Below are 11,216 nucleotides of genomic sequence, written 5' to 3'. Positions count from 1 at the left end.
GCACAACCGCATAAAATGAGAGTTTTGTCTCCCTCCCGTGTTGAAACTGATGCCACGGTAATGCGGTCTGCGCTCAGCCTGTAAGACTTTCTAGCTTTGTGCGACCTTTTACAGATGATACGAGGCCGTCAAAGATGTTCCGGGCGGGTGAAAGACTTCAAACGCTCGCCATTTAAGAATGATTTGTGAAATGTATCAAGTATTCACACTTACGTACACGTATATAACCCATCTTTGCGTAATGCAATTGCATGCTGTCACGGTGGCCGAGAGGTTAAGGCGTTGGACTCGAAATCCAATGGGGTTTCCCCGCACAGGTTCGAATCCTGTTCGTGACGTTTCTTTATTGTGACGCGGGGCCGTTTCCATTGACTTTTATGTCACGTTCGCAGCACTACAAAGTAAAGTGAAATGGTGACGGCTTTTTTTTTTTTTTTTTTTAAATAGCGGGAACAGTAACTTCTTCAATCTCGCGGCGTCGTCGGACACCGACCCAACGTCCGCGGTAAGACGCTGGGATGATGGGATGGTTTGTAGTTTTCCCAGTGAGGCTTACAAAAGGCATTTACCAAAATGATCATTATGGAATAATGATAGATTACAGTGGCGCTGAGGGAGAGAGAGGGGGGGGAGAATGCTAAAGAGCGTACATCTGCGAGATCGTATTAAAGTTACAGTCGTTTTGCTTTTCATATATACTGTAATTATCTCTCCAACATGTTGCCACTCTGCCAACAGCTATGTCAGTCGCAGCTGATTAATCAAAGCAAGACTGATTAATTCTGGCCACAGGAGGGCGTTTGAGGATTGTGTAAACATCTCGCTGCACGAGCAGGGCCTTAAACTTTATTGATTGTTTATGTTTAATATGGACCATGTCTAATATGGGGTCCGTATAGTTTTGCCATAAAGTGTCCTGACCAATCCGGCCCCTTCCGCCATATATACAGAGTTTTCTCCGACTTTCCCATCGACAACTCTCTCTCTCTCTCTCTCTCTCTCTCTCTCTCTCTCTCCCTCTCTCTCTCTCTCTCTCTCGTATGTCACACGTCCTCTTCTCGCGTTGTTTCGGAATCAACTTTTTTTTTTTTTTTTTTTGGTACAAACCATAAGAGTTTTCTGGTGACAAATAAGCGCATCGTCGGACCAAATAATCCTCCCGCGTTGCGATGTATTATTTTTGAGGCCTCGAAAATGTCTGTGGATGTTTGCGTTTGGATTGTTTCGGGGCACAGAGGAAGAAGTTTCTGCGCGAGCACCCCCTTCCCTCTGCCTCTTCGTGGAAGTGGCCGCGACGCTATAAAAATGGCCGCCCGCTACGCATTACGTAGAACCTGGGGGTGATTGTTGAACCATTGGGCACAACGTGTAGCTGTCAGATTTTTTTTTTTTAAACTACGTTTGGGGGGATATTAACTATTGTTCCGGCATAAATAACAAGGACACTGAAAACAGGGCGACGGTGGCACTACAGATAGAGACATTAGCCTTGTGAAGCATCTGGCCAGATAAACGCGCTCGCATAGCGGATCGTTCCTGCTCAGGGCTCACAAAGGAAATGCGGTCGAATTGAAAAAGAAAGAAAAAAAAAATAGAGCGGGTATATTGACTGTCTTACAAATAGCCTACGTAACTGACAATTGCACAAGCTCTTAGAAAACTCCGGGTCAACGAAGAGCTCTACAGGGGGGGGAATAATCAAAGATCACTACAGATTTGACTGGCAGTTCTGGATTCATCAACCTATTCATTATTACAGCCGTTTCTGATTTCGACATCTCAGCCACTATTGCTAAACCGCTAGTGAAGTGCCTCCAGGTCACATTATTGCGTTGTCACCACAGTTTCGTTAACTTGCATTATGCGGCTGCCACCATGACGATACTCGCAAAAGGGGAGTTGAGGAAAAAATAAGACGAAGTAGCTGCCGGTTAGCCAAGTTTTGACTTAGCGAGGCTACGTAGCATGAGGGGGAAAATCGTCACATAGCTCACGTTAGCTCCGAAGACTTTTTGTTTTGAGACTTTCCCTTCCAACCGCAATTCATTGTCTTTTGACTTGGACGTTTTTCTTGTTGTTTCTCTTAGAGGCAATCACCAGGGCACGGTATAAATTGCAGCAACGAAAGTGTTGTTTATAGAAGTACGGGCGGGTTAGCTGTCGGCTAGGCGGTTAGCTTCGAGCCGTAGCTAACACTATCTGCCCATCACATCGCTTTTCATTGCCGTAAGACTGACGTGGGAGGACGGGTAGAGCTGTTGTTGCGCTGCCCGCAACATTTAGAATGGCAAGTCCAGCAACTGAAGGCGTATTTTTGTTAAAAGACGTGAAGCCCGGCTCGAAAAACTTGAACATAGTCTTCATCGTTTTGGAAATAGGTAAGTAGCCACTTGGCTCGCGACTCCGCCAACTTAACAGCAGCATAGCGGATGTCTGTTTCTTAAAGTGACGCGGATTTTTCCACGTCTAATGCAGTCATTAATTTTAACCAGTTTTGCACCCTATTGTCTGTCGCCCACGCACTCTCGTTGCCTTTATTTCACCACTGTAGGAAGAGTGACGAAGACGAAAGACGGCCATGAGGTTCGCTCCTGCAAGGTGGCGGACAAGAGCGGCAGCATTGCTATCTCGGTTTGGGACGAGCTGGGCAGTCTTATCCAGCCAGGAGACATCATCAAGCTAACCAGAGGGTAGGGCCCGAAGACCAGCACTCTTTACTCCCATAATATTACCGACACGCATGAACGAGCCTCTGCCGGGGCCCCTGACTTCCACAGGAACTCACTTAAAAAAAAAAAAAAATTGACTTGAGTTTTAACGTGCGATTTGTGTTTTAGCTACGCGTCCATATGGAAAGGCTGCCTGACCTTATACACTGGACGAGGAGGAGACCTGCAGAAGATCGGAGAGTGAGTGGCCAAACATCTATTTATAAATCTGTACAATTCTTGGCTCCTTTGGAACTCTGGCTCCACCAAGCGTAAAACACGGTATTCCTGAACCACTAACACACAGCTCGACTTTGCTGCAAATGTTTTTCACAATTGGAATCCATCCTCCAACAATCTGGCCAGTTAGAATGTGATTTTAAGCATATTAGTTTCTGCAATGTATACTTGCAGGGTAAACTAAAATTCTGGAAATGGAAATTTAAAAAAAAGTGGTAAATGAATTGCAACAATAGAAAATACCTCTGGACTGCGTGAGACAGGCACAATATGATGACATGTTTAAAAAAAAAGATTTCCCACTCCACAGGTTCTGTATGGTATATTCAGAAGTGCCAAACTTCAGCGAACCAAACCCAGAGCTTTTAGCCCAAGGAAACCAGCAAAACAAGTCGGTGAGTCACTCTGCACCCACTCCCAACCTCTCACAATGTCCTCCAGCACCCACGCTTACGCAAAAACCTTTGTTTTTATTACAATACCTCTTGTTTTCTCCAAACTCGGCTATGGTTCCTTCACATCAGAGCTCCTCCCTCCTCCAAGTTGGCAAATGACGCACCTTGCCGTAAATCTAGAGCAAAGTATTGTTATGATACGCTGCACAGCTCCATCATTAGCCAGAGTGGCTGCTCTTAGCATTTGATGCCATGGTGTTCATTACAAAAGCAGAAAATAACTGAGATAATGTTCTGTTCCCTGAGAAAGTCATTTAAAGGATTTGACAGAAGTGGTGAGGCTGCACCAAAAAAAAAAGAAAATTTCTGAATGAAACATAGCAACCATTGTGGGTTGGTAACACTGACTTTTGAAACCAATTTTGTTGTCAATCTGTTCATAAATCAGACTAATGTAGAGTTTGTACACGCGTGCCACCAGGGGGTGCTGCTTTGTTTTCTTTTTACCCAACACTAATGTGCAGTTTTCTCTCTTCAGGGTAAACCTGACCAGAATCAGAGAGGAAACTCTCCGCCCAATCAGAATTCAGGTACTGGGGCCCCACCAGGTCGGTATATTATCCCTCTATGATGTCACCAGTTAAACACAATGAATCTTTGTTTGGATGCCTTGTTTTTAAATTACGCCAATGTAATTGACAGTAATTCTGATTTATATTTATTTATTTATTTTTGTCTCTCTTTATCTTTCTGTCTCATTTCTGGGCTCACAGGTAACGGCGCCATGGCGCCATTTGCCAACAACAACAACAGCAGTGGCGCGGCGCCTGGCGGCGGCGCACGCGATGCCACGTTCGGGAACATGGGCCGGGCCAACGGCCGGTCGCCAGGCAACGGAGCGCCGCCTGTCACAGCCGGGGCTCCGCCCACTTCGGGAAAGTCTTCAGTCACAATAAGCAACGGCAGGGACCCGCGGCGTGCCAAGAGATGAAAGTGGGAATCATGGGAGATCTACCCCATGCCCGCCCCCTCCCCCCTCCCCACATATCCCTCCGCAGTCTCTGTCACATCGGCCCACAGTCGTAGGACGAGCTCACGAGTTTCTGCAGACACTCAGAAAAACATTTTTTTAAAAAAACTTTGATGTTGATCATGCGTCGTGGTTTTGTCTCTGGGCAGCACAGTGCGACTGCGTCTCTCCACTTGATGCGTTCAGGTGCCAGCAGTCAAGTCGCCACCGGCCTTCTTGTCCCCCCCCCCCACCACCACCACCACCACTCACACATTCAGCGGTTTCACTGTGGACGCTTCAAAGCCCTCCTGAGGGCTGTCTGCAGGTGGCGCCATAGCAAAGGGGCTCATTGGTCACCCACACACATCTGAACCCTGCAGTCATGACATAAACCCCATTACTTTTTTTTTTCTTCAAAAAAAACAAAAACATCTTGATTCAAAGTCTTGGTCTTTGTTCCCCTGCGTACGAAATGCTGTGGAGTCGGGCCAATTTTAGGATCCTTGATGTAAGAGACGTTTTGGAACCACTGCGCCCAGTCAAGTACCAGTGTTACCCCCCCCAGCCCCCAAATCACACACACACACACCCTCTGAATCCTCTTCTGCCATTTGCGTTCTTTCAAACTTCACACCCTACTTGAACACTTGATGCACTTTCTTCTCTTTATTTATGCTTGGGCGTGGGTGCCTGTCATCAAAATCAGGAAGAAAAAGAAAAAAAAAATCAACTTCTGCTTTTCAGCGGAAAAGGCCTTAAGTTGGTGAAAATGTCGAGGCACACGGTGAGGGAGGGAGGGGGGGGGGTCGTCCCTCTGCCTGCTGTAACCAAACTGTAGTCCAAGCAGCTCTGTGACAGGGAAGGTGGAAGTTTTGAAGGTTGTTTTTTTTTTTTTTTTTTTTTTTTTTTAATGCTCCGTGGGAAGAAACTGTTTTCATACGTGTCATTTTTTCATGTTTGCCATCAGATGTACCTTTGATCAAGGTGGGACCACTTCAGTACCGGCGCAACGGTTCACCAAATAAATTTTACAGTAATTCTGCTACCACATTTGCTTTTCGTTTGTAGTTTGTTTTGGCGCAAGTTGCTGTTGATGGAAAGTGTCAGTTTCAGTCAGTTTAGGAACTCGTAGTTGTTGTTGTTGGGTTCTTTAATGTTGTTTTAAAGTGAGACATGACTGTCAAGTGACTTCTCCACAGCACCCCCTAGTGCCCCGAGAGGAAAGCACACCTAGAAATAATCCGATATGATGGAAAATGATCTTGTCCAGGGTGTCACCCTGCCTTCGCCCTAAGACAGCTGGGAGAGGCTCCAGCAGACCCCCGTCACCCTGAGTAGGAATAAGCTGGTATAGAAGATGAATGAATGAAAATGAGGTTGGTTGTTGTCGACCAGGGTTTTTATCATTGGTGAGTTTTTGGACTTCTGTAGCAGCACGTCACAAATCTTTGGACCGCAGCAGTTCCTGGCAAAACAAAACAACACAGTTGCACCAAGCACCTCTGGTCGTCTGTCACATGGGGCCAGTGGGTTGTTTCAAATGATTTATTCTGTTAAAAAAAAAAAAAATCACAAATCTCACCCCCATCCAAGAAAATAGGTCATTGTTCTCTACATGTGTGCAGGAGTCTGTAGAAGCTGGTGAGATCTTGCGGCCTGCTAATCAATCACACGAGGGAGCATAGTGGAACTAACCTGTCTGTTACAGTATATAGAATTCATTCATTATTACCCCTTGATGCACAACTGTACACCTACTGTGTCCACATGGCACAATATTTTTTTTCTGCACATAACTGACGCGAGTATCTTCCCGGTTGCGTGACCCAGACAAGACATCTTTTCACATTGGTAGACGACAAAAATGAAGTTGTGAATTGTTTTTTTTGAGTTTTAATGGTCTGTGGAAGCTGCTACAACATGCAACCGCTTCATCCTGCAGCTTCCAATGAATGATGATCAATAGCAGTGAGGCTGAGCTTCTGGTTGCACTTTTAAAAACACTGATTTTCTGTTGCTTGAGTAGCGGGCAGCTGGCTGCCATCTGCAACGCAGAAAAAGTGTCTTGTAATCCCACGTGCACAAAAAAAAAACCAACCAGTTTCTTGTGACATTGACAGCAGAGACACATGAGCGGGCCGTCAGGAAATGTGATGCAGGTTGCCCACGAGTTGACAACAGATGTGTGTCATGCGCCTGGAACTTCCCCCTGTGGTGGTGCGGCAGCCGCGGAATCACATCATGAGGCCCCAAGTGTTTTCACTTGGACTTCCTGTCAGCAGGGGGCCAAAGACTGAGGCCCGTGCTGCTGATCCCTATCAGCAGGTACAGATGTGGAGCATACAAGTAACATTTCATTCGTATTAGTATTGTGTGTGTGTGTGTTTTTTTTTTTTAAATGATTGTGCAGAAACAGTTACTGAACACCGAGGCGCTGCTATTGAAAGAATCCCCTTCAAACTGTTTATTTTTCAACCCCCCCCCCCCCCCCCCCAACACTTTGTTTATTTGTCAACACGAGGTTTCTCTTTCGGTTTTGCCCGCAGTGTGACCTTGCGTCGCATGACACTCGTGACTCACTGTGGCATGCGCTCATAAGGAGGAAGTCCACTGACTGAGGAAAAAAAAAACCTGGTCACCCACAGCGGTTGAAGTTGTGAGCAGAATTGTTTCACAGGTGGAGTTCAGATTCAAGGTGCAGGAAGCGGACGATGAAGGAAAAGACTGCAGAGTCTGCAGAGCGACGGAGCCGCGGCCCGACAGAGTGCCGGCCGAGCGGACCTGATGCTGTGGCGTCAGGGTGCGCGTGGCTTCACTGGTGGATTCGGGAAGCTCCCCTTGTGAGAGGTTGGTCAACGTCAAACGCACGTGCGCCAATGAGGAGGCGCTGCTGCTTCTGCTGGTGGGAGGAGCAGAAACAACAACAACAACGAAGAAGACGGTTGGTTCCTCCTGTTCTTGTGACAAACTGGCTGCCTTCCACACTGAACGGACCACAATGACTGGTGAGTATTTTCATCCTGGCAATATTAGATATACAGTATATATTAAAAAATGTATTATTACTATTTAATTATGATGCAACCTGTCAACATTCATTGAAAAGCACTGATTTCTTTTTTGTCTTTACATACAGTATTATTACATACATACATTATTATTATTGTCTTTATTATTATTATTATTATTATTATTATAAGTTGTGTTAATTCAGTATTGTTGATCCGTAAATTTCTTCCACACTCAAGTCAGATAAGACTTTTTTTTTTTTTTAAATAAAATCTAACTGCAAAGTGGTAAATGTGAAATAATTCAACAAAACCTTATGACATTGTTAGATTAGTCATGACAAAGTTGAATGATTTTATTAGCATTTCTTACTATCAGATATTCCATATATTATTGTTATGTATATTTGTATATGTTATTGTTCTTTTATTTGAAGCCATTGATAAGCAACGATAACTCAATATTGTGGATTTCACAAAGTTGCAAAGTATGAGAGAGATTGTATAATTGTCCTTTAATTTCACCATAATTGAAATGATAGATGATAGATAGATAGATGGATAGATAGACAGATTGATAGATAGATAGATAGACTGATAGATGATAGATAGATGGATAGATAGACAGATAGATAGACAGATAGATAGATAGATAGATAGATAGATAGATAGATGATAGACAGATAGATAGATAAATGACTTCACTCTGATCTCTCTCTTCAGATCCGACTCCGTCTGGATTCGACCTGGACTTTGGTTTCATCTACCACGAGCTCAACTTGACCTCCGGCGACTCCAACTTCACCATCGACCCCGAGACGCAGCCCTGCGGCTCGCTCCTCATCCCGGAGGCGGCGCTGGCCGCCATCAGTGCCTTCTACCTGCTGGTCTTCCTGCTGGCCGTGCCCGGCAACCTGGCGGTGTTGGCGGTGGTGGGCCGTCGCCGCCAGGAGCCGCTGCCGCCCTCCGACGTCTACCTCCTCCACCTGGCCGTGGCCGACCTCCTGCTGGCCGCCACCCTGCCCTTCTGGGCCACCTCGGTGCTCAGAGGCTGGCTGTTTGGCGACGCCGCGTGCAAGTTGGTCACCGTGGTCCAGGAGCTGAGCTTCTACTCCAGCATCCTGTTCCTGACCAGCATCAGCGTGGACCGCTACCTGGTCATAGTGCGAGCCGCTAAGGTGCGCAAGGCCGACCGCCGGCCAATCAGCTGGCGGATCTGCGCGCTGGTCTGGGCCCTCGCCACCCTGCTGTCCCTGCCGGGCTTCCTCAGCTCCTCCTTCGTCACCGAGGACTCCAGTCGGGCGGTTTGCGCCGAGTTCAACGACCCGCACAGCGCCGACACGTGGCGCCTGGCCACCAGGATGCTTCGCCACACGCTGGGCTTCCTGCTCCCCCTGCTGGTCATGTTGCCCTGCTACGGGGTGACCATGGGCCGGATCCTCCGCATCCGCGGGGAGCTGCAGCGGCGGCGAGCCATGAGGGTGATCGTGCTGGTGGTGGCGGCCTTCCTCCTCTGCTGGGCGCCGTACCACATGGCCGTGATGGCCGACACCTTCCTCAGGACCAAGCTGGTGCAGTACCAGTGCCCGGCCAGGAGGGCGGTGGACCGGGCCGTGTTTGTCAGCCAGAGTCTGGGTCTGCTGCACAGCTGCGTCAACCCGCTGCTGTACGCCTTCGGGGGGGAGAAGTTCAGGAAGAAGCTGCTGGAGCTGGTGGGGAGGAGGAGGAGGACCACGCTGATGGAGCAGGTGGAGAAGACGGCCGTCAGCAGGACCTGCGGCAGAAGCTCGCAGACGTCGGACGCCACGTCCACGTTTGTGTGAACGGGATGGAGCAGAGACTCGCTGGGACGGTTAACATTTACATTTATCACCTCAGTTTGTCCACTGCATGAAAACTTTCCAACAATCATCAGAAGCAAGTCTTGTATATATACGTGTAGATGTTTATTTTTCTGTGCTTAGTTTTGATGTCTATTTTCTCACGTTTCTTTTTTTTAAATTCTTTTTTAATAAAGCAAAATAATATTTCATTGTCTTCTTGTCCTTGACTTCTTATTCTTTGAAGAAACATATTTAAGCTTCACCACAGCTGTGCATGTTTCAGCGGCACCACAACACAACACTCCAGACTGTATTTACATCCGTAAACACAAATACTGAAATGCGAGCAACATCTAAAATATTAGCTAAAGACAGGCTTTTTTTTTTTTTTTTTTTTAATATGCCAACACAAATATTTGCACGGTTGCGATCAAAGCTTCACTCGATATGTCGCCACAATTTTCATCCGCGTCACCCGCAGCTGATGTGAAAAGCTGCCCAGCAATCTGACGAGTTCCGAGTCTCCACGTCCACCGTGACGGAAACCTGATATCAGATTACAGACGGACCTCTGCAGGCGGCAGCGACTCTGCTTGGATGTTCCACAAGTGGATTCACGCAGGAACTCGCGTGGCCGCTGGTTCTTGCAAGGTGAGTCTGCAGGTGTTTTCCATCAGCTTCTCATCAGCCTTGACTTTCTGACCCTGGGTCAGGTGGCGAGCTGATTGGTTTACAACATTATTATCATCATGAAGAGGATTTCGCAACAGTGTGTAAGTCATTCGAAGCAGTGCAGAAAAACGATTGTTGTAATAAAGTGAGATGACGAGGATAAAACACTCGGCGCAACCAGAAACAGGCTTCAAATACAGAACAATGCAAGTGCACCCAGCACTTCCACAGAGTTGGTCTTCCACACATGAGCTCTTGTCCCGTCAGTCACAGCCAAGTTACGTGCAGGAGAAGATTGCTGCTACTACTGCTACTACTGCAACTACTACTACTACTGCTGCTACTGCTGCTGCTACTACTACTGCTGCTACTACTGCTACTGCTACTACTGCTACTGCTACTGCAACTACTGCTACTGCTACTACTACTGCTACTGCTACTACTGCTACTGCTACTACTGCTACTGCTACTGCTACTGCAACTACTACTACTACTACTGCTACTGCTACTACTGCTACTGCTACTGCAACTACTACTACTGCTGCTGCTACTACTGCAACTACTGCAACTACTGCTACTGCTACTACTGCTACTGCTACTGCAACTACTACTACTGCTACTGCTACTGCTGCTACTACTACTGCTACTACTACTACTACTGCTACTGCTACTGCTACTGCTACTACTACTACTGCTACTGCTACTGCTACTACTACTACTGCTACTGCTACTACTACTGCTACTACTACTGCTACTACTACTACTGCTACTACTACTACTACTACTGCTACTACTACTGCTACTGCTACTGCTACTACTACTACTGCTACTACTACTACTACTACTGCTACTACTACTGCTACTGCTACTGCTACTACTACTACTGCTACTACTACTGCTACTACTACTACTGCTACTACTACTACTACTACTGCTACTACTACTGCTACTGCTACTGCTACTACTACTACTGCTACTGCAACTACTACTACTACTACTGCTACTACTACTACTACTGCTACTGCTACTACTACTGCTACTACTACTGCTACTACTACTACTGCTACTGCTGCTACTACTACTGCTACTACTACTGCTACTGCTACTGCTACTACTACTACTACTGCTACTACTACTGCTACTGCTACTACTACTACAACTACTACTACTGCTACTGCTACTGCTACTACTACTGCTACTACTACTGCTACTAATAACTTGGCAAATTCCACCCTGTGTAAAGGTTCATCTAATCTCTTTGTATCTTACCAATGCTACTACTCATATAATTGTCACAGTGATGTTGATATATTGTATTCCATATTTAAGCAACCTGAAAATGCAAAACAATCTATAAA

The 11,216-nt window shown here is 46.5% G+C and overlaps 2 protein-coding genes and 1 non-coding gene across 4 annotated transcripts; all 3 read left to right on the top strand.

The window, feature by feature from the left end:
* The first annotated feature begins 256 nt into the window (after positions 1-256).
* trnas-cga (transfer RNA serine (anticodon CGA)) lies at positions 257-338 on the top strand. Its single transcript has one exon. It is a non-coding gene; the product is annotated as a tRNA-Ser (tRNA).
* A 1,015-nt stretch (positions 339-1,353) lies between these two features.
* Positions 1,354-5,405, top strand: nabp1a (nucleic acid binding protein 1a). Of its 2 annotated transcripts, none has more exons than XM_076013979.1 (6): positions 1,354-2,378; positions 2,552-2,690; positions 2,838-2,909; positions 3,259-3,343; positions 3,882-3,933; positions 4,117-5,405. In XM_076013979.1, the coding sequence occupies exons 1-6, from the start codon at positions 2,285-2,287 to the stop codon at positions 4,332-4,334; spliced, it is 660 nt and encodes a 219-aa protein (XP_075870094.1). In that variant the 5' UTR covers positions 1,354-2,284; the 3' UTR covers positions 4,335-5,405. The 2 variants fall into 2 exon arrangements, with proteins under 2 accessions (XP_075870094.1, XP_075870093.1); XM_076013978.1 differs by having other exon boundaries at positions 1,356-2,378; positions 3,882-3,951.
* Positions 5,406-6,852: 1,447 nt separating this feature from the next.
* On the top strand, positions 6,853-9,395 carry LOC142880244 (C-X-C chemokine receptor type 1-like). The gene is made up of 2 exons (XM_076014015.1): positions 6,853-7,360; positions 8,087-9,395. The coding sequence occupies exons 1-2, from the start codon at positions 7,354-7,356 to the stop codon at positions 9,184-9,186; spliced, it is 1,107 nt and encodes a 368-aa protein (XP_075870130.1). The 5' UTR covers positions 6,853-7,353; the 3' UTR covers positions 9,187-9,395.
* The last annotated feature ends 1,821 nt before the right edge of the window (positions 9,396-11,216 follow it).

Source organism: Nelusetta ayraudi, unplaced genomic scaffold (assembly GCF_046127955.1).
Source record: "Nelusetta ayraudi isolate G7.1 ecotype Tasmania unplaced genomic scaffold, CSIRO-AGI_Nayr_v1 ptg000163l, whole genome shotgun sequence".
Taxonomy (NCBI): Eukaryota; Metazoa; Chordata; class Actinopteri; order Tetraodontiformes; family Monacanthidae; genus Nelusetta; species Nelusetta ayraudi.
This window is presented reverse-complemented; position numbering and strand designations above follow the sequence as displayed.